Source organism: Sapajus apella, unplaced genomic scaffold, assembly GCF_009761245.1.
Source record: "Sapajus apella isolate SASKATOON/1434 unplaced genomic scaffold, GSC_monkey_1.0 scaffold23, whole genome shotgun sequence".
Lineage (NCBI taxonomy): Eukaryota > Metazoa > Chordata > Mammalia > Primates > Cebidae > Sapajus > Sapajus apella.
Genome location: NW_022436963.1, coordinates 4263887 through 4284428, shown reverse-complemented (window position 1 = coordinate 4284428; position 20542 = coordinate 4263887). Strand labels below are relative to the sequence as shown.

At 41.3% G+C, this 20542-nt stretch overlaps 1 protein-coding gene across 10 annotated transcripts in view; it reads left to right on the top strand.

Moving 5' to 3' along the window:
• The first annotated feature begins 677 nt into the window (after positions 1-677).
• The window catches only part of NEK4 (NIMA related kinase 4), a 49687-nt gene continuing 29822 nt past the window's right edge, over positions 678-20542 (top strand). For 6 of the 10 annotated variants that reach the window (XM_032290166.1, XM_032290164.1, XM_032290161.1 and 3 more), the window contains exons 1-6: positions 678-968; positions 10243-10509; positions 12099-12296; positions 12478-12585; positions 14829-14983; positions 17195-17336. In XM_032290166.1, coding sequence (XP_032146057.1) covers positions 876-968; positions 10243-10509; positions 12099-12296; positions 12478-12585; positions 14829-14983; positions 17195-17336 — 963 coding nt within the window. In that variant the 5' untranslated portion in view covers positions 678-875. Of the gene's footprint in view, positions 969-10242; positions 10510-11797; positions 11817-12098; positions 12297-12477; positions 12586-14828; positions 14984-17194; positions 17337-20542 lie in introns of those variants that run through there. The other 4 variants (XM_032290168.1, XM_032290165.1, XM_032290163.1 and 1 more) reach the window with 3 other exon arrangements.

Here is a 20542-nt window from a genome sequence, read left to right as displayed (position 1 = left end):
TAGTCAAGTCAGTGCAGTGGTTCGGGCAGTCGTTAAATGCTGAGGGTTCTCTGTAGTTCTCAATTAGCAGGCGAAAGTTTTTATGTATGAAAGGACTGCTATCTCCCATTTACTTTGTATCAAAAAAGAGGATGGACTGCTGGATGCAGAGACGACACGTGATAAAGCAGACACAGCAAATGTTACTGGTAGAGAGTCTGTCACCCAACCGGGAGCGGTGGCTCACGCCTGAAATCTCAGCACCTTGGGAGGCCGAGGGGGGAGGATCACGAGGTCAGGAGTTCGAGACCATCCTGGCCAACATAGTGAACCCCCGTCTTTTAAAAAAAAAAAAAAAAAAAAGAGTCTGTCACCCAAAGACTAAAACATTAACTCGAGGAGGGCAGCGACTTTGTCAGCCCTGGCACATAGGCGGTCAACAAATATTTGTAGAATGAACGAACAATACTTTAACGGGCTTAGGACAAACGAATGCACAAAAAGAGGAAACTTCCCCGACTCTGCTGCGGCGGGCACCCGGACAGTGGAAGAGACGCACGGAAAGTGCGCGGGACCTGGGGGAGTCGCTCTGGCTTCCTGGAGCCTCGGCTCTATGGCGGGTCCTCCCGGGGCGGTGGAACCGCTCTGGCCGCTCGTGGCGTCCGCTCTATGGCTGTCCTTCAGGGACGCAGGAGCATGCGCAGGACTGCTACCCGCCGCTATCGCTATGGTAGCGGCGTCTTCGTGGGCCCCGCTACCGCGCTCCTGCCCAGGCGCGGCTGCCTCAACAGCTGCCCCTCCTGCCGCCTCTCGGGCATGAACCGAGCCTTCTGCTGCCTCCCGCTGCCCTACCCGCCGTTGCTCCTGCATCCCGACTCTGGGCCCCCGCTGGGAACATGCCTCTGGCTTCCTACTGCTACCTGCGGGTCGTGGGCAAGGGAAGCTACGGAGAGGTGACACTTGTGAAGCACCGGCGGGACGGCAAGCAGGTCTGCAGCGGTGCGGCCCAGTAAGGGGAGGGGGCGGGCAGAGGGGTGCCGAGGGCGCCGTCCGGTTGATTAGGTCGGGGGTGGTCGCAAGGGGCTCATCTTGGATGGCGTTTCCTCAGGGAAATGGTCCCAGACCAACACGAGGCCAGGCCTCCCTGTAATATGCGCCCCAAACTTCCTCTACTTCTTTGCTGTATTAAATTTTTTTCCTTTTAGTTTTCATTTTCTTTAATTACGATTCTTCATTTTATGTAAAAATTTTCAGCGTCTGCTTATCTACCTCTTTGTTGTATTAACTGGCATGCTTGATCTACACATCTTTCTCCCACCCCCGATAATCTCATGAGAACAGACAGGAACCATGCATTCCCAGGACTTAACACAGCGCCTAGCAAGCGTGATTTCTTGAATGAAAGGCCCCAAACGTCTCCACTGTAGACGGCTGGACTCACTTAAAACTCCCGTCAAACCTTCTCTTAGGTCTTCCATTTAAGTGAAGAGCGCCAGCAACCCACCAGTTGCCCAAGCCGGACTCCTGGGAGTCATTTTTAAGCCTCCCCACGCACCCCAACACTGATTGTATTCATCTGTCACTAAGACAATAGGCCTACTCTCCTTTGCTGGTACCGCCCCAATCTAGGACACCCTGTTTTCTGTAGCTAAGTGATGGCCACGGTTTCCCAGCTGTTCGCCGCCTCTTGAATTGCTTTTCTCCAATCATCACTTTCATTGCAGCCTCAGTGATCTTTCTAAAATTTAAATCTGATGTTGTTACCCCTCGTCTGTTTAAAACACTTTATCCCGTTACCCTCAGGATAACGAATCAGTTCTTCAATGTGGTTCATCAATAGGGGGACAATATAATGTATTGTACAAACTGGGACAATTTCGAAACCGAAAGGCTCCAGGCAAGCGGAGAGATGTCTCCCCTAAATATAGGGCCCAATTGTCTGTTCTTCCTTGTCTCTGGTTCTGGTTGCTCTGCCTGGAACACAAGCTCATGCATGAGATTTATTCAGCAGGCATTGGGGGATCATTGGATTTTGGGGCTGATCATAGGGAACTAGCAAATAGCTAGTTATCTGAGCTTTAGTTTACACTTCACAAAGCACATTTATGTATGTGTTTGTTGAAGGAATGAATTGTATGGTCTTTGACTTGATTGAGGGCAATGTATTAGGTGTTAGAGACTACTGATTTCTTTTAAGTGTGAATAATTTTTTATGTTGAGGATCAGTGACTATTAAACTTATTGGGCCATGAGTCCCTTTGAGTATCTAATGTAATCCATAGACCATTCTGTCTGCAAATATATATTCAGGCCATATTTTATGCACCTTTTTGGGGGAGCTGAGGTAGTAAGGAATTTCTTTTTTTCTTTTTTTTTTTTTTGAGACAGAGTCTTGCTCTGTTTCCCAAGCTGGAGTGCAGTGGCGTGATGTCGGCTCAGTGCTACAACTTCTGCCTCCTGGGTTCAAGCGATTCTGCATCAGGCTCCTGAGTAGCTGAGACAACAAGTGCACACCACCACACCAGGTGTTTTTCTATTTATAGTAGAGACAGGGTTTCACCATGTTGGCCAGTCTGGTCTCGAACTATTGACCTCAGGTGATCCACCCACCTCACCCTCCCAAAGTGCTGGGATTACAGGTGTGAGCCACCACATCCAGCCAGATATTAAGGAGTTTCTAACAAAGGTTTTATGATTGATCCAATGGCATGTTATCTTGAACTCCCTTTTTTAGTTATTAATGAAATTGTGAAATGCAGATGGAAAAGGTAATGTTTTGTGGCCTTAGACTGCTGTAAATCTAACTTATAAGAAGTATTGTGAATGTTGGAAATAGATGCTTGGTGGCGCAAAGAAAAATCAGCACTGAGACAAAGGATCTCTCAGCAAGGCAATTTTATTTTATGCAGAAAGGGTGCTACCCATCAGCAATCCTGCTACAAGAGCACAATGAACAAAGAAAAGGCAGGAATTTTAATTCCTTACTGCATTGGGTCCTTACTGCTGTGTCTTATCTCCATTGGTTGGAGCTGGACCTCACAGTCTAAGTTAAACCCAATTGGCTAACAACTTACATTTTTATTTTAATTTTTTTATTTTCATGCCTTCACTTCATGTTTATTCCTTTTTTTTTAATTGCATTTTAGGTTTTGGGGTACATGTGAAGAACATGCAAGATTGTTGCATAGGTACACACATGGCAAGGTGATTTACTGCCTTCCTCCCTATCACCTATATCTGGCATTTCTCCCCATGCTATCTCTCCCCAACTCTCCACCCCCTGCTGTCCCTCCCCTATTTCCCCCCAACAGACCCCAGTGTGTGATGCTCCCCTCCCTGCGTCCATGTGTTCTCATTGTTCAACACCCGCCTATGAGTGAGAACATGCGGTGTTTGATTTTCTGTTCTTGTGTCAGTTTGCTGAGAATGATGTTTCCAGGTTCATCCATGTCCCTACAAAGGACATGAACTTATCATTTTTGATGGCTGCATAATATTCCATGGTGTATATGTGCCACATTTTCCCTGTCCAGTCTATCATCGATGGGCATTTGGGTTGGTTCCGGGTCTTTGCTATTGTAAACAGTGCTGCAATGAACATTCATGTGTATGTGTCCTTATAGTAGAACGATTTATAATCCTTTGGATATATACCCAGTAATGGGATTGCTGGGTCAAATGGAATTTCTATTTCTAGGTCCTTGAGGAATCGCCACACTGTCTTCCACAATGGTTGAACTAATTTACACTCCCACCAATAGTGTAAAAGTGTTCCTATTTCTCCACATCCTCTCCAGCATCTGTTGTCTCCAGAATTTTTAATGATCGCCATTCTAACTGGCATGAGATGGTATCTCAATGTAGTTTTGATTTGCATTTCTCTAATGACCAGTGATGATGAGCGTTTTTTCATATGTTTGTTGGCCTCATGTATGTCTTCTTTTGTAAAGTGTCTGTTCATATCCTTCGTCCACTTTTGAATGGGCTCGTTTGTTTTTTTCTTGTAAATCTGTTTTAGTTCTTTGTAGGTTCTGGATATCAGCCCTTTGTCAGGTGGGTAGATTGCAAAAATTTTTTCCCATTCTGTTGGTTGCCGATTCACTCTAATGACTGTTTCTTTTGCTGTGCAGAAGCTGTGGAGTTTGATTAGGTCCCATTTGTCTATTTTGGCTTTTGTTGCCAATGCTTTTGGTGTTTTGGTCATGAAGTCCTTGCCTACACCCACGTCCTGAATGGTTTTGCCTAAGTTTTCTTCTAGGGTTTTTATGGTGTTAGGTCTTATGTTTAAGTCTTTAATCCATCTGGAGTTAATTTTAGTGTAAGGTGTCAGGAAGGGGTCCAGTCTCTGCTTTCTGCACATGGCTAGCCAGTTTTCCCAACACCATTTATTAAACAGGGACTCCTTTCCCCATTGCTTGTTTTTGCCGGGTTTGTCAAAGATCGGATGGTTGTAGATGTGTGGTGTTGCCTCCGAGGCCTCTGTTCTGTTCCATTGGTCTATATCTCTGTTTTGGTACCAGTACCATGCTGTTTTGATTACCGTAGCCTTGTAGTATAGTTTGAAGTCCAGTAGTGTAATGCCCCCCACTTTGTTCTTTTTGGTTAGAATTAACTTGGCTATGCAGGCTCTCTTTTGGTTACATATGATGTTTAAGGTGGTTTTTTCCAGTTCTGTGAAGAAGGTCATTGGTAGCTTGATGGGGATAGCGTTGAATCTGTAAATTACTTTGGGCAGTATGGCCATTTTCACTATATTGATTCTTCCTAACCATGAACATGGAATGTTTCTCCATCTGTTTGTGTCCTCTCTTATTTCGTTGAGCAGTGGTTTGTAGTTCTCCTTGAAGAGGTCCTTTACGTTCCTTGTTAGTTGTATTCCTAGGTGTTTTATTCTCTTTGTAGCAATTGTGAATGGCAGTTCGTTCTTGATTTGGCTCTCTTTAAGTCTGTTATTGGTGTATGGAATGCTTGTGATTTTTGCACATTGATTTTGTATCCCGAGACTTTGCTGAAGTTACTTATCAGTTTCAGGAGATTTTGGGCTGAGATGATGGGGTCTTCTAGATATACAGTCATGTCATCTGCAAATAGAGACAATTTGACTTCCTCCTTTCCTATTTGAATACCCTTTATTTCTTTTTCTTGCCTGATTGCTCTGGCTAGAACTTCCAATAGTATATTGACTAGGAATGGTGAGAGAGAGCATCCTTATCTAGTGCCAGATTTCAAAGGGAATGCTTCCAGTTTTTGCCCATTCAGTATGATACTGGCTGTGGGTTTGTCGTTAATAGCTTTTATTATTTTGAGATACATTCCATCAATACCTAGTTTATTGAGAGTTTTTAGCATAAAGGGCTGTTGAATTTTGTCAAAGGCCTTCTCTGCATCAATTGAGATAATGATGTGGTTTTTGTCTTTGGTTCCATTTATGTGGTGAATTACATTTATAGACTTGTGTATGTTGAACCAGCCTTGCATCCCCGGGATGAAGCCTACTTGATCGTGGTGGATAAGCTTTTTGATGTGCTGTTGCATTTGGTTTGCCAGTATTTTATTGAAGATTTCTGCATTTATGTTCATCATGGATATTGGCCTGAAGTTTTCTTTTCTTGCTGAGTGTCTGCCAGGTCTTGGTGTCCGGATGATATTGGTCTCATAAAATGATTTGGGAAGGATTTCCTCTTTTCGGATTGTTTGGAATAGTTTCAGAAGGAATGGTACCAGCTCCTCTTTGTATGTCTGGTAGAATTTGCCTGTGAACCCGTCTGGACCTGGGCTTTTTTTGGGTGGTAGGCTCTTAATTGCTGCCTCAACTTCAGACCTTGTTATTGGTCTATTCAGGGTTTCGACTTCTTCCTGGTTTAGGCTTGGGAGGATGCAAGTGTCCAGGAATTTATCCATTTCTTCCAGGTTTACTAGTTTATGTGCATAGAGTTGTTTGTAATAATCTCTGATGATGGTTTGTATTTCTGTGGAATCTGTGGTGATATCCCCTTTATTGTTTTTTATTGCATCTATTTGATTATTCTCTTTTTTCTTTTTTATTAATCTGGCTAGTGGTCTGTCTATTTTGTTGATCTTTTTGAAAAACCAGCTCCTGGATTTATTGATTTTTTTGAAGGGTTTTTTGTGTCTCTATCTCCTTCAGTTCTGCTCTGATCTTAGTTATTTCTTGTCTTCTGCTAGGTTTTGAGTTTTTTTGATCTTGCTCCTCTAGCTTTTTCAATTTTGACAATAGGATGTTGATTTTAGATATTTCTTTGCTTCTCATGTGGGCATTTATTACTATATATTTTCCTCTAGACATTGCTTTAAATGTGTCCCAGAGATTCTGGTGTGTTGTGTCTTCATTCTCGTTGGTTTTGAAGAACATCTTTATTTCTGCCTTCATTTCATTGTTTATCCAGTCAACATTCAAGAGCCAGTTGTTCAGTTTCCATGAAGCTGTGCAGTTCTCAGTTAGTTTCTCCATTCTGAGTTCTAACTTGATTGCACTGTACTCTGAGAGACTGTTTGTTATGATTTCCGTTCTTTTGCATTTGCTGAGGAGTGATTTACTTCCAATTATGTGGTCAATTTTAGAGTAGGTGTGATGTGGTGCTGAGAAGAATGTATATTCTGTGGATTTGGGGTGGAGAGTTCTGTAAATGTCTATTAGGTTTGCTTGGTCCAGGTCTGAGTTCAAGTCCTGGATATCCTTGTTAATTTTCTGTCCTGTTGATCTGTCTAATATTGACAATGAGGTGTTAAAGTCTCCCACTATTATTGTGTGGGAGTCTAAGTCTCTTTGTAAGTCATTAAGAACTTGCTGTATGTATCTGGGTGATCCTCTATTGGGTGCGTATATATTTAGGATCGTTAGCGCTTCTTGTTGCATTGATCCTCTTACCATTATATAATGCCCTTCTTTGTCTCTTTTGATCTTTGTTGGTTTAAAGTCTATTTTATCAGAGATGAGAATTGCAACTCCTGCTTTTTTTTTTGCTCTCCATTTGCTTGGTAAATCTTTCTCCATCCCTTTATTTTGAGCCTTTGTGTATCCTTGCATGTGAGATGGGTTTCCTGGATACAGCACACTGATGGGTTTTGGCTTTTTGTCTAGTTTGCCAGTCTGTCTTTTGATTGGGGCATTTAGCCCATTTACATTTAGGGTTAATATTGTTATGTGTGAATTTGATACTGCCATTTTGATGCTAGCTGGCTGTTTTGCCCGTTAGTTGATGCAGTTTCTTCATTGTGTTTGATGTTCTTTACCATTTGGTATGTTTTTGGAGTGGCTGCTACTGGTTGTTCCTTTCTATGTTTAGTGCCTCTTTTAGGAGCTCTTGTAAAGCAGGTCTGGTGGTGATGAAATCTCTGAGTACTTGCTTGTTTGTAAAGGATTTTATTTTTCCTGAACTTATGAAGCTTAGTTTGGCTGATATGAAATTCTGGGCTGAAAGTTCTTTTCTTTGAGGATGTTGAATATATTGGCCCCCACTCTCTTCTGGCTTGTAGGGTTTCTGCTGAGAGATCTGCTGTGAGTCTGATGGGCTTCCCTTTGTGGGTAACCCGATCTTTCTCTCTGGCTGCCCTTAGCATTTTCTCCTTCATTTCAACGCTGGCGAATCTGACGATTATGTGCCTTGGGGTTGCTCTTCTTGAGGAATATCTTTGTGGTGTTCTCTGTATTTCCTGGACTTGAATATTGGCCTGCCTTGCTAGGTTGGGGAAGTTTTCCTGGTTAATATCCTGAAGAGTATTTTCCAGCTTGGATTCATTCTCTCCGTCACATTCAGGTACACCTATCAAACGTAGAGTAGGTCTTTTCACATAGTCCCATATTTCTTGGAGACTTTGTTCATTCCTTTTTACCCTTTTTTCTCTAACCTTACCTTCTCATTTTATTTCATTGAGTTGATCTTTGACCTCTGATAACCTTTCTTCTGCTTGGTCAATTCAGCTGTTGAAACTTCGGCTGTTGTATGCTTCGTGAAGTTCTCGTGTTGTATTTTTCAGCTCCATCAGTTCACTTATATTCCTCTCTAAGTTTATTCTTATTAGCATTTCGTCAAATCTTTTTTCAAGGTTCTTAGTTTCTTTGCATTTGGTTAGAACATGTTCTTTTAGCTCATAGAACTTTCTTATTACCCACCTTCTGAAGCCTGATTCTGTCAATTCATCACACTCATTCTCCATCCAGCCTTGTTCCCTTGCTGGTGAAGAGTTGTGATCCCTTGTAGGAGGAGAGGCATTCTAGTTTCGGGTGTTTTCATCCTTTTTGCACTGGTTTCTTCCCATCTTTGTGGATTTATCCACCTGTCATCTTTGTAGTTGTTGACTTTCAGATTGGGTCTCTGAGTGGACGTCCAGTTTGTTGATGATGAAGTTATTTTTTTCTGTTTCTTAGTTTTCCTTCTTACAGTCAGGCCCCTCTGCTATAGGACTGCTGAGGTCCACTCCAGGCTCTGCTTGCCTGGGATCACCTGCAGCAGCTACAGGACAGTAAGGGTTGCTGCCAGTTTCTTCTTCTGCTATCTTTGTCCCAGAAGGATACCCACGAGATGTCAGTCTGAGCTCTCCTTTATGAGGTGACTCTTTGGCTATACGGGGGTCAGGAAGCTGCTTGAGGAGACAGCCTGTCTTTTATAGGAGCTCAAGTGCTGAGCTGTGAGCTCCATTGTTCATTCAGAGCTTCTGGGCAGGTATGTTTAAGTCTGCCGCAGCAGAACTCATAAACCCCCCTTTTTTTTCCCAGGTACTCTGTCCTGGGGAGTTAGGGTTTTAATTATGAGTTTCTGTTGTGCTGCTGCCTTTTTTCAGGGCTGCCCTGCCCAGTGAGGAGGCAGACTCGTCACTGTCTGCTTGCAGAGGCTTTGGTGAGCTTCTGTGGGCTCTGCCCAGCTGCCGTGTGAACTTCCCTGCAGTCCCGTTTATACAGGTATAGTTAGAACTGCCTCAGCAATGGTGGCCCACCTTTATAGTGGCTGACTCTCTCTTAATGGTGGACTGCTTCAGTAATGGTGGACTACCTCCATAGTGGTGGACTGTCTCGGTAATGGCGGATGCCCCTCCCCCACAGAGCTGGACCGTCCTGGGTTCAGCTGTGCTTACTGTGAAACTCTCAATCTAGAGTGTTTCTGATTGCTGTTTTTTGTGGGGTTGGGGACCAGCCGAGCCTGATCACCTGGCTCCCTGCCTCAGAGCCCTTTTTTTTTTTTTTTAAGTTGAATGGTCAACTCTGTCTCCCAGGTGTTCCAGTCACTTGTTGAAAAGGTGCCGGGATCTGTGTGATTTCCCGTGCGGCGACCCACTGCGCTGGCTGAAACAGCTGTGCTGAGATTCGTGGTGCTTTTTTGCCCTGGAATCTCCTGGCCTGGCTCCCTGTGTCAGTCCCCTTTTTTATCAGTTGAATGGGTGACTCTGTCTCCCAGGAGCTCCAATTGCCAGCTAAAACGGCACCCGGACCCATGTATTTTGTATGAAGAACCGCTGGGCTAGGGCACTGGCCAAAACAGCTGCGCTGGCAACCCGTGGGGCTCTTCTGCCTGGGAGTCTCCTGGCCTGTGGGCAATAAAAATCCGTTTGGAAACGCCGTGTCCACTCACCTTCACGCTTTCGCTGGGAGCTGCAATCCTGAGCTGCTCCTAATCAGCCATCTTGGATCCATCTCCTAAAATTTTTTAAATAGATAAAGACAATGGAGAACAAAGGAAAAGAGGAAGTTGCTTACAAAAGGACTTAGAAAAGTAATAACATTTCCAAATAAGGAAGGGGCATAGACTGTGAGCTGGAACATGCCTGTGAGCATGTCCAACATAAATATCTTGGTTAAAGTACAAGGACATAAAATGTATGCATTCCCTTGTATCTCACAGCTACATAGGATAGGGCTTAACAAAGAGTTACTAGCAAAAAGCAAGAAGGCTTTAAAGAAAGTTAGTCTTTAAAAGAAACTATTACTTCTAACATTTATTATTATTATTATTCTTTAATAAGAATGGAAACTTTGAGGAGGAACTTTTTACTTTCTACAATGAATAATAGCAAATATTTTCCCTGATTTTGTACTTGGTGAAAAACAAAATGAATAGGTTATCTGATGGGCTCCACAAGGTTGGTTTTGAGAATATTCTTTTTTTTTTTTTTTTTTAAATTTTTTTTTTATAAGAACCTGATAAAGCTTATAAGGTTTTGAGGATATTCTTGAGAGCCCTTAGGTAACTCTGAGGCCACAAATCTTATGTTTATTTGCACATTGTAAAATACATATTTTCTTTTTAGTATGTCATCAAAAAACTGAACCTCCGAAATGCCTCTAGCCGAGAGCGGCAAGCTGCTGAACAGGAAGCCCAGCTCTTGTCTCAGCTGAAGCATCCCAACATTGTCACCTACAAGGAGTCATGGGAGGGAGGAGACGGTCTACTCTACATTGTCATGGGCTTCTGTGAAGGAGGTGACCTGTACCGAAAGCTCAAGGAACAAAAAGGGCAGCTTCTGCCTGAGAATCAGGTGGTAGAGTGGTTTGTACAGATCGCCATGGCTTTACAGGTACTGTGTAGACTAATGGCATCCCAGCTTGCTCCCAGATAGCAAGGAGATGGCAGGTGTACTTTGGGAAAATGTATTCTTCAAATACTTACATATAGAAATGTACCCACTCACTTTTGCTGTAGCATTGGAACTTTTCTAGCAAGTGATACCTATATTAAAATAGATTTCATGTCTAATTGCAGGGGAAGCCCACATATTCAATATCAATAGCAAAGTCAATTTGAAGGACCCTGAGGCAACCAAGAGCAAAGAGTGACTATGTTTGTTATCTGTTGGTCAGCTATGTCATGCTGAAAGGTGGCTAGGTTAATTAATATGCCCAGTGATTTCATCTGTCACTCTGCTGTGGTAGAGCAGATGGAAATGCAAAACAAGTTTTTTTTTTTAAATTTTTTAGAATTGGGCAACACTTCATTCCATAAGCTGGAATAAGCGTTCCTACAAGTTTGTGTTTTAATATACATATAACTCAAAAGTGAGACTTATTTATGAAATACTATTTTGGAACTGGGCAGACTTGTCCAGAATTAATTGACCCTATTTAAATTCTAAGGTACTTTCTCTAAATAAAAATGCTCTTGCTATATTCGAAAATGTTATTAAGCTGAGGATTTTATGGGTCTGAGAGGACTGCATCTGACTGTATAAGTTGTCCTACCTTCAGTGGGAGTTTGTAAGCTTTTTTTTTTTTTTTTTTTGAGACAGAGTCTCACTGTATCACCCAGGCTGGAGTGCAGTGGCACAATCATGGCTCATTGTAACCTCTGCCTCCTAGGTTCAAGTGAGTCTCGTGCCTCAGCCTCCCAAGTAGCTGGGATTGTAGGTATGTGCAACCATACCTAGCTAATTTTTGTATTTATTTAGTAGAGATGGGGTTTTGCCATGTTGGCCAGGCTGGTCATGAACGCCTGCCTCAAGTGATCCACCCACCTTGGCCTCCCACAGTGCTGGCCACCACTGTGCCTGGCCTATAAGCATATTTTTAAACTGGATTTACGTAATGTTAAAATGGTATTGTTGTCAAGCTACCAGCGAGCAGTTTTGAGGGGCACTGGGCAAGTCAGTGGAGGGAACTTAATTTTCTTATTTCAAAAATTGTAAATTAGACCTTTTATTTAGAGATTATAAAGCAATAATGTTTGATAGGTGTTGGTTGAATAAAAGAATTGTGTGGTTGGTTACTCTTTATGGTCAATTACTCTTTTTTTTTTTTTTTTGAGACGAATTTCGCTCTTATTGCCCAGGCTGAAGTGCAATGGTATGATCTTGGCTCACTGCAACCTCTGCATTAGCTGGGATTACAGGTATGCACTACCATGCCCAGCTAATTTTGTATTTTTAGTAAAGATGGAGTTTCTCCATGTTGATCGGTCTGGTCGTAAACTCCTGACCTCAGGTAATATGCCCGCCTCAGCCTCCCAAAGTGCTGGGATTACAGCTGTGAGCCAGTGTACCCGGCCTATGGTCAATTACTCTTTATGGTCAAAGACTCTAACTCATGCCATTGCTGATGGTATATAATAAGCCAGGAATAAATATGTAATTAAGTCTATTTATATGTAATAAAATCTTATTTCTTTCGTCAGTATTTACATGAAAAACACATCCTTCATCGAGATCTGAAAACTCAAAATGTCTTCCTAACAAGAACAAACATCATCAAAGTGGGGGACCTAGGAATTGCCCGAGTGTTAGAGAACCACTGTGACATGGCTAGCACCCTCATTGGCACACCCTACTACATGAGCCCTGAATTGTTCTCAAACAAACCCTACAACTATAAGGTAGGACTGGGCTCTGTATGCTGGCTCACCTTGTCTCTGGGAGAGTACTCATAATTTCAGAAATTAGTTACATCAGAGAATTATCTGTGAATCTGTTTAAGGAAAATATTTTCTTTTTTTAAAGGAAAAAATGTAAATAAGTGATTCTGACATTTAACCATTTACTATTTTTATTTTCTAGTCTGATGTTTGGGCTCTAGGATGCTGTGTCTACGAAATGGCTACCCTGAAGCATGCTTTCAATGCGAAAGATATGAATTCTTTAGTTTATCGGATTATTGAAGGAAAGGTAAAGAATAATCTAGAACTAATTGAGTAGTGTTTCTATAGTGCAGCCTTATAAATAGCTACTAGCAAAATCATTGATGATATTGATGAGTCATGGAGTAATAACTGATATTGGGTTGATAGTTAGGAATGGTGGGTCCCCTACTGTGGGGAAGGTCAGACTAGAGGAAAAGGGATTGATGAATCATTTCTTAATATTAATCTGTAAGATGGCTTAATGGCTCAAAATAATTGGCTTTTTGAAAACATATGCCTGTAATCATAGGATGTGCAGATGCCCTGAGAGGCTATTTATATCTTCTAAGCAACCTATGATTCAATGAGCTACATTTAAAATGAGTTTACTCTGTTCAAACTTGACATTCCTTTGATAATCATCCCAATAATCAGTAACTAATTAAGAGCCACAGAAAGCATTGTGTCTGACATGGACTCCAAAGTGACTGGCTTTATGTGTTAGTTCCATGAGGCTAGTTGCCCTTTATAGTGTCAGGCATCCATGTACCGTTAAGTTTTTTTTTTTTTTTTTTTGAGATGGAGTTTTCCTCTTGTCTCCCAGGCTGGAGTGCAATGGCATGATCTCAACTCACTGCAACCTCCGTCTCCCAGGCTCAAGCAATTCTCATGCTTCAGCTTACCAAGTAGCTGAGATTACAGGCACATGCCACCACACCTGGCTAATTTTTGTATTTTTAGTACAGACAGGGTTTCACAATGTTGACCAGGCTGGTCTCAAACTCCTGACCTCAGGTAATCTGCCCGCCTTGGCCTCCTAAAATGCTGAGATTGCAGGTGTGAGCCATTGCCGCCAGCCAGTGTACCATTAAGTTTTAAAGGCCATGAATCACCTACTGATATTAGTATCTCACAACTCATTTAATTTTTCAATTTGAAACACATTGAAAAACAGACACAGAAGTAAAATTTTTTCATAATGCAACTACTTAAGAATCAAACAAGAAGGGAGTGAAATTCTTTCCTCTTTCTATGCCCATTCCCTGGAAGATGACCATTACTAGCAGTTTGGCACATTGCCTTTCTGGCTTTTTCCTGTCTTTAGACAGACATAACTCTGTGTGCGTGTGCGTGTGTGTGTGTGTGTGTGCGCGCGCACGCTCGCGCGCACGTATGTACACCCACAGATTTTTGAAAGAAACTGAAATGGAATCAGGCTGTTAATATGGTACATAACTTGTTTTTTTGACTGTATATATGAGGGACATCTTTCCAAGTCGGTACCTGTAAGTCTTGTATTTTTTAACCTGCTGCCTAGTTTTTTTTTTTTTGAAGCAGAGTCTCACTCTGTCGCCCAGCCTAGAGTGCAGTGGCATGATCTTGACTCACATCAACTTCCACCTCCCTGGTTTGAGCAATCCTCTGCCTCAGCCTCCTGAGTAGCTGGGATTACAGGTACATGCCACCATGTCTAGCTAATTTTTTTTTTTTGAAACAGAGTCTCACTCTGTCGCCCAGGCTAGAGTGCAATGGCACAATCTTGGCTCACTGCAACCTCCACCTCCCGGGTTCAAGTGATTCTCTGCCTTAGCCTCCTGAGTAGCTGGGACTGCAGGTGCACCACCACACCCTGCCAACTTTTGTATTTTTAGTAGAGACAGGGTTTCACCATATTGGCCAGGCTGGTCTCCGACTCCTGACCTCATGATCTGCCCTCCTTGGCCCCTCAAAGTGCTGGGATTACAGGTGTGAGCTACCGCACCTGCCCAGTTTTCTTGTATTTTTAGTGGAGATGGGGTTTCACCATGTTGGCCAGACTGGTTTTGAACTACTGACCTCAGGGAATCTGCCTGCCTCTGCCTCCCAAAGTGCAGGGATTACAGGCATGAGCCACCGCACCTGACCCTAGTTTCTATAAGAAGAATGTATGATAATTTATTCCACAAATTCCCTATGGATGAACACTTAAGTTGTTTCTAATTGTTTACTACTGCAAGAACAGTACTGCATTGAACATCCTGGTCCATAAGTCTTTAGGAAACTCATGCTCTTATTCCTCAATGAGAGAGTCATCAAATGGGACTGCTGGATTGAAGGATATACTTTTACAATTTTACAACTTGTTATCTTACAACTGGGATACCAGTACGCTTCCTGTAGACTAATATACTGATTGTTTTCGGCCTATGTGAATATATGACTTTAAATAAATATCGGGAAACCTCTACCAGCTTTTACTTTGTTTCACAAGACCATTAGTCATATTTATAGTATTATTTTTCTTTGTAGCTGCCACCAATGCCAAGAGATTATAGCCCAGAGCTGGCAGAACTGATAAGAACAATGCTGAGCAAAAGGCCTGAAGAAAGGCCGTCTGTGAGGAGCATCCTGAGGCAGCCTTATATCAAGCGCCAAATCTCCTCCTTTTTGGAGGCCACAAAGATGTAAGATACTTCCCTTGCAAATAGCTGGGCCAAATAGATGGGGTAAAAGAAGATGGCTTTTATAATATTCGTATGCAAAATTGATGGTGAGTTTTTTTAAACAAGAAATAAAATGGCATGATTACATATGTAGAGGAGGGAAAATTCTACCCTCAGGGTTTTTTGGCTGAGCTTGAAAATTAAACTTATAATTTAACAGGAGAAAAGCATATAGATTTATTTAATACCTGAATAAGTTTTATGTGACACAGGAGCCCTCATAAGGAAATGAAGACCCAAAGAAGTGGCAAAACCTAATTGCTTTTGTGCTTGATTCAACAAAGAGAGGCAATTGTGGAAAACTAAACTATGTGGAGAGGCTAAAGGAAGATAAGAATTAATTTTAATAAGGTCTGTTTATAGAATTCTCTCAGTTTCAGCTTTCCATTCTTGATGATAAGAATTTTACTTTCTTTCTGGTACAGGGAGGACATGTTTCATATGGGAGTTTTATCTCCTGCTTTCTAGAAGAAAAAGGGAAGGTCAGAGTGCCCTTATTGCACTTACTTTTTAAAGCTCCTTAGGCCAAAATAATATTTATGCCAAAGTAGCATATTTTGGCATGGCATATTCTCCCAGTCTTCAAATATATTTGCTTAATTTGTAAAATCAGAAATTTGGAGAACCACTGTCATATTCCTCAGAGGGTTCTAAGACATATAGTGTAAGTTTTTTTTTTAAAGAACGTATGTACTACTCTGGGTACACTGCCTGTGGGTTAGCCCTGTTTGCAAGGAGCAGCCAAATAATTTTTTTAAAAGGGGCATATGTTTCAGAAATTATAATTAGAGAGTATTTGAGAAACTTATCCATCTCACTATGTAAGATACTAATATTTAAAAAGTAGTGCTTGCATTTCTGAGAGCTTTTATAAAGGTCTCTCTTCATTCATATAACTTCCCAAGAGAAGAATTCTTTACTTTGACTTGCAGATTCTACCTTTACTAAACAGGTGTTCCAGGATCTAAGACTTAGGGCTGGACAAAACTATTACAATCTGTTTGGCTTCCCTTCTTGCCTTGTGGCATGTTAAATTTGGAAAGAGAGGAGACAGTGCTAGAGATGCCTCCGGGAATAAAAAAGAACCATCTTTTTGTGCACATTGTCTATATAATTTCTCACCAACTAGACCTTTGGCCTTCCAATGCACTGATCTTCATGCTCCTCTTGAATTCTCCAGGGGTTTAGCCTGGTTTTAGAAATAACACACTAAAATAGTTGGGGATATTATTCCTGTATACATTTTTTCTATGAGTCAGGACTAAGTATACCAATCATTTTTACTCTCAAAGTTAGCCAAGCAGTTGTGGTATTATTATAAACATGTAAAATTTGAAAACAAAAATTATCCTGGTACTTCCGTGTGTGAGGCAATCTCCCATAGAATTTGTATTTTGGAGTAATTTTGTATAAACAAAAGTTGGAAAGTTAGTGTGGAGAGTTCCTGTATATTCCTCATCTGGTTTCTTCTGTGATTATATGCCCTAATGCATTTGTCAAACTGAGAAACCAACATTGAAATGTTACTGTTGACTTGGTTGGGAGCAGTGGCTCATGCCTGTAAACCTAGCACTTTGGGAGGCTGAGGCTGGCGGATCACCTGAGGTCAGGTGTTCGAGACCAGCCTGGCCAACATTTAGAAGAGATGAAACCCCGTCTCTACTAAAAAAAAAATTAGCCAGGCATGGCGGCATGCACCTGTAGTCCCAGTTTCTTGGGAGGCTGAGACTCAAGAATCACTTGAACCCAGGCAGTGGAGGTTGCAGTGAGCTGAGATCACGCCACCACACTCTAGCCTGGGTGACAGAGTGAGACTGTCTCAATTTAAAAAAAAAGAAAGAAATACTACTGTTGACTAAATTCCAGACTTACTTTGGCTTTCACCAGTTTTTTCTCTCTAATGTCTCTTTTCTGTTCCAGGATCCAATCCGGGATATATTACATCTAATCAGGGGTCCATGATTGTTTCTCACATTATTTTTTATTACCTTGATTGTTTCAAAGACTACTGGTCAGGTGTTTTGTAGGATGCTCCTTAGATTTTTAGAAAACTATTCTCTATAAATGGTCCAATTCTATAAGGGAATTCATTGTATATACACATACTCCCACATATACATAAAAACCCTTAATCTTCAATGTCTTGATAATTTTCTTTTTTCCTTCATAAAGAAAAACCTCCAAAAATAACATTAAAAATGGTGACTCTAAATCCAAGCCTGTTGCTACAGTGGTTTCCAGAAAGGCAGAATCAAATCATGAAGTAATCCACCCCCAACCACACTCTTCTGAGGGTTCCCAGACATATATAATGGTACGTTTCTTTTTAAGGGGTATGTGTTTTAGAAACTGCACTTAGAAAAATAGGCCATCTAAGTAAATTATTATATGTGAAACAATTTGCTTTACTGAAGATTCTGTTGTACAATTAATTCCTTATTGTAAGGAAAGAATGCTGGTTAAGGTGGTTGATTTAGGTTTATCCAAATTGGGCTGTCAAATTGTTCATGAAGTCAGTGCTGTAATAACTAAGAATTTTTTAGGTGAAATTTATGTAATGAAACTAACCATTTTAAAGTGAACAATTAAGGCTGGGCATAGTGGCTCATGCCTGTAATCCCAACATTTTGGGAGGCTAAGGCTGGCAGATTACTTGAGGTCAAGAGTTCCAGACCAACCTGGCCAACATGGTGAAACCTCATCTCTACTAAAGATACAAAAATTAGCTGGTTGTGGTGGTGGGCGACTGTAATCCCAGCTACTCGGGAGGCTAAGGAAGGAGAATCGCTTGAACCTGGTAGTTGGAAGTTGCAGTGAGCCAAGCACACCACTGCACTCCAGCCTGGGTGACAGAATGAGACTCTGACTCAAAAATAAGAATAAAATAAAATAAATAATTAAATAAAGTGATGAATTAAGTACAGCCAGTACATTCACAGTGTTGAACAACCATCACTTCTATGTAGTTCTAAAACATTTTTATCACCTCAGGAAATCCCTTCCTCATTAAACAGTCCTTCACCTGGCCCCTGGGAACTACCAGTGTCTTTCTCCGTGAAGTTACTTGTCCTGGATATTTCATATAAATAGAATCATTAAATATGTGACCTTTTGTTCCTGGTGTCTTCCACTATATTTTCAAGGTTCATTCATGTAGCGTGTATGAATACTTCATTTCTTTTTAGGTCTGGCTACCACTGTATGGATATATCAGTTTGTTTATCCATTCATCCATTAGTGGGCATTTGGTTTTTTTCACCTTTTGGCTGTTACTATGAACATTTGTGTGCAAGTAGTTGAGTACCTGTTTTCCATTCTTTTGGATATATACCTAGCAGTGGAATTGCTGAGTCAAATGGTAATTATGGTTTGATTTTCTGAGGAACTGTTGGCACTGTTTTCTGCAGTGGCTGTACCATTTGACATTCCCATCAGCAGTGCACAAGGGTTCCAAGTTTCTCCACATCTTTGCCAACACTTGTTATTTTCTAAATTTTTGATTCCAGCCATCCTAGTGGGTGCAAAGTGGTATTTCATTATATTTTTAATTTGTGTTTCCCTAATGATTAATAACATACAGCATCTTTTCACGTGCTCTTTGGCCATTTGTATGTCCTCTTTGGAGAAATATCTGCTAAAGGTTTTGCCTTTTTTTTTTTTTTGAGACAGGATCTCACTCTGTTGCCCAGGCTGTGCAGTGGTGTAATCACGGCTCACTGTAGCCTCCATCTCTTGGGATCAAGTGATCCTCTCACCTCAGCCTCCTGAGTAGCTAGGACCACAGCATGCCATCATACCTGGCTAATTTTTTTATTTATAGAGACAAGGTCTTATTATATTGCCCAGGCTGATCTCAAACTTCTGGGCTCAGGTGATCCTCCCACCTTGGCTTCCCAGCGTGCTGGGATTACAGGCATGAGCCACTGTGCCCAGCCTTTTTTTTTTTTTTCTTTTTCTTTTTTTAACAGAGAGGATCTTGCTCTGTCACCCAGTCCTTCACCTGGCCCCTGGGAACTGGAGTACAGTGGCATCATCATAGCTCACTGCAACCTCTGAACTCCTAGACTCAAAGGATCCTCCCACCTCAGCCTTCTAGTTAGCTGGGCATACAGCTGTGCACCACTGTGCCTGCCTAATTATTTTTGTAGAGGTTTGTCTCACTTTGTTGCCTAGGCTAGTCTTGAACTCCTGGGCTCAAGCAGTTCTTCCTTTTCTTCCCAAAGTGCTGAGATTACAAGTATGAACCACGTCACCCAGCTCCTACCCAGTTTTAAATGGGTGTTTTTTGTCTTTTTGTTGTTGAGTTGTAAGAGCTCTCAGTCCGTGTTCCAGTTACTAGTCCCTTATCAGATGACTTGCAAATATTTTCTCCATTGTCTAAGTTGTCTTTGCTTTCCTTTTATAATTAAAAAAATTTTTTTTCACTCTTTTGATAATGTCCTTTTCACAAAAGCTTCTAATTTTGATGAAGTCCAATGTATCTATTTTTTTCTTTTGTTGTCATAGCTAAGAATCCCTTGCCAAATTCAGCATCTTGAAGGTTTATGCCATAGTTTCTTCTAAAACATAGTTATAGTTTTTGCTCTTATGTTTAGGCCGTGGATCCAATTTTTAGTTATAATTTTTTTCATTATGATAAAATACACATAATGTAAAATTTACTATCTTAACCATTTGTAAGTGTACAATTCAGTGGTGATAAATACATCTACAATGTTGTGCAGCCATCACCACTCATCTTCATAACTCTTTCATATTGTAAAACTGAAACTGTTCCCATTAAACAGTATCTCCCCATTCCTTACTACCCCAGTCCGTGGCAGCAACCATTCTACTTTCTGTCTCCATGGTTTTTAAGTACCTCAGATAAGTGGATCATGCAGTATTTGTCTTTCATGACTGCCTTATTTCATTTCACATAATGTCTTCAAGGTTCATCCATGTTGTGACATATGTCAGAATTTCCTTCCTTTTTAATGCTGAATAATATTCAGTTGTATGTAAATCCCACATTTTGTTATCCAGTTCATCTGCAGATGTACATTTGTGTTGTTTTCACCTTTTGACTACTGTGGATAATGCTGTTATGAACATGGGTCTACACATATCTCTTTGAGACTCTGATTTCTTTTCTTTTTTTTTATTTTGAGATGGAGTGTCGCTCTGTCACCCAGGGTGGAGTGCAGTGGTGCCATCTCAGCTCACTGTAACCTCTGCCTCCTGGATTCAAGTGATTCTCCTGCCTTAGCCTCCCAGGTAGTTGGGATTACAGGTATTTGTCACCACACCCAGCTAATTTTTGTATTTTTAGTAAAGACGGGGTTTCACCATGTTGGCCAGACTGGTCTCAAACTCCTGACCTCAGGTGATCTACCCGCCTCAGCCCCCCAAAGTGCTGGGATTACAGGCATGAGCCAAGACCCTGATTTCTATTTTTTTGGGTATATAACCAGAAGGTGATCACATGGTAATTATACTTTTAACTTTTTGAGGATCTGCAGAACTGTTTTCTACAACTTC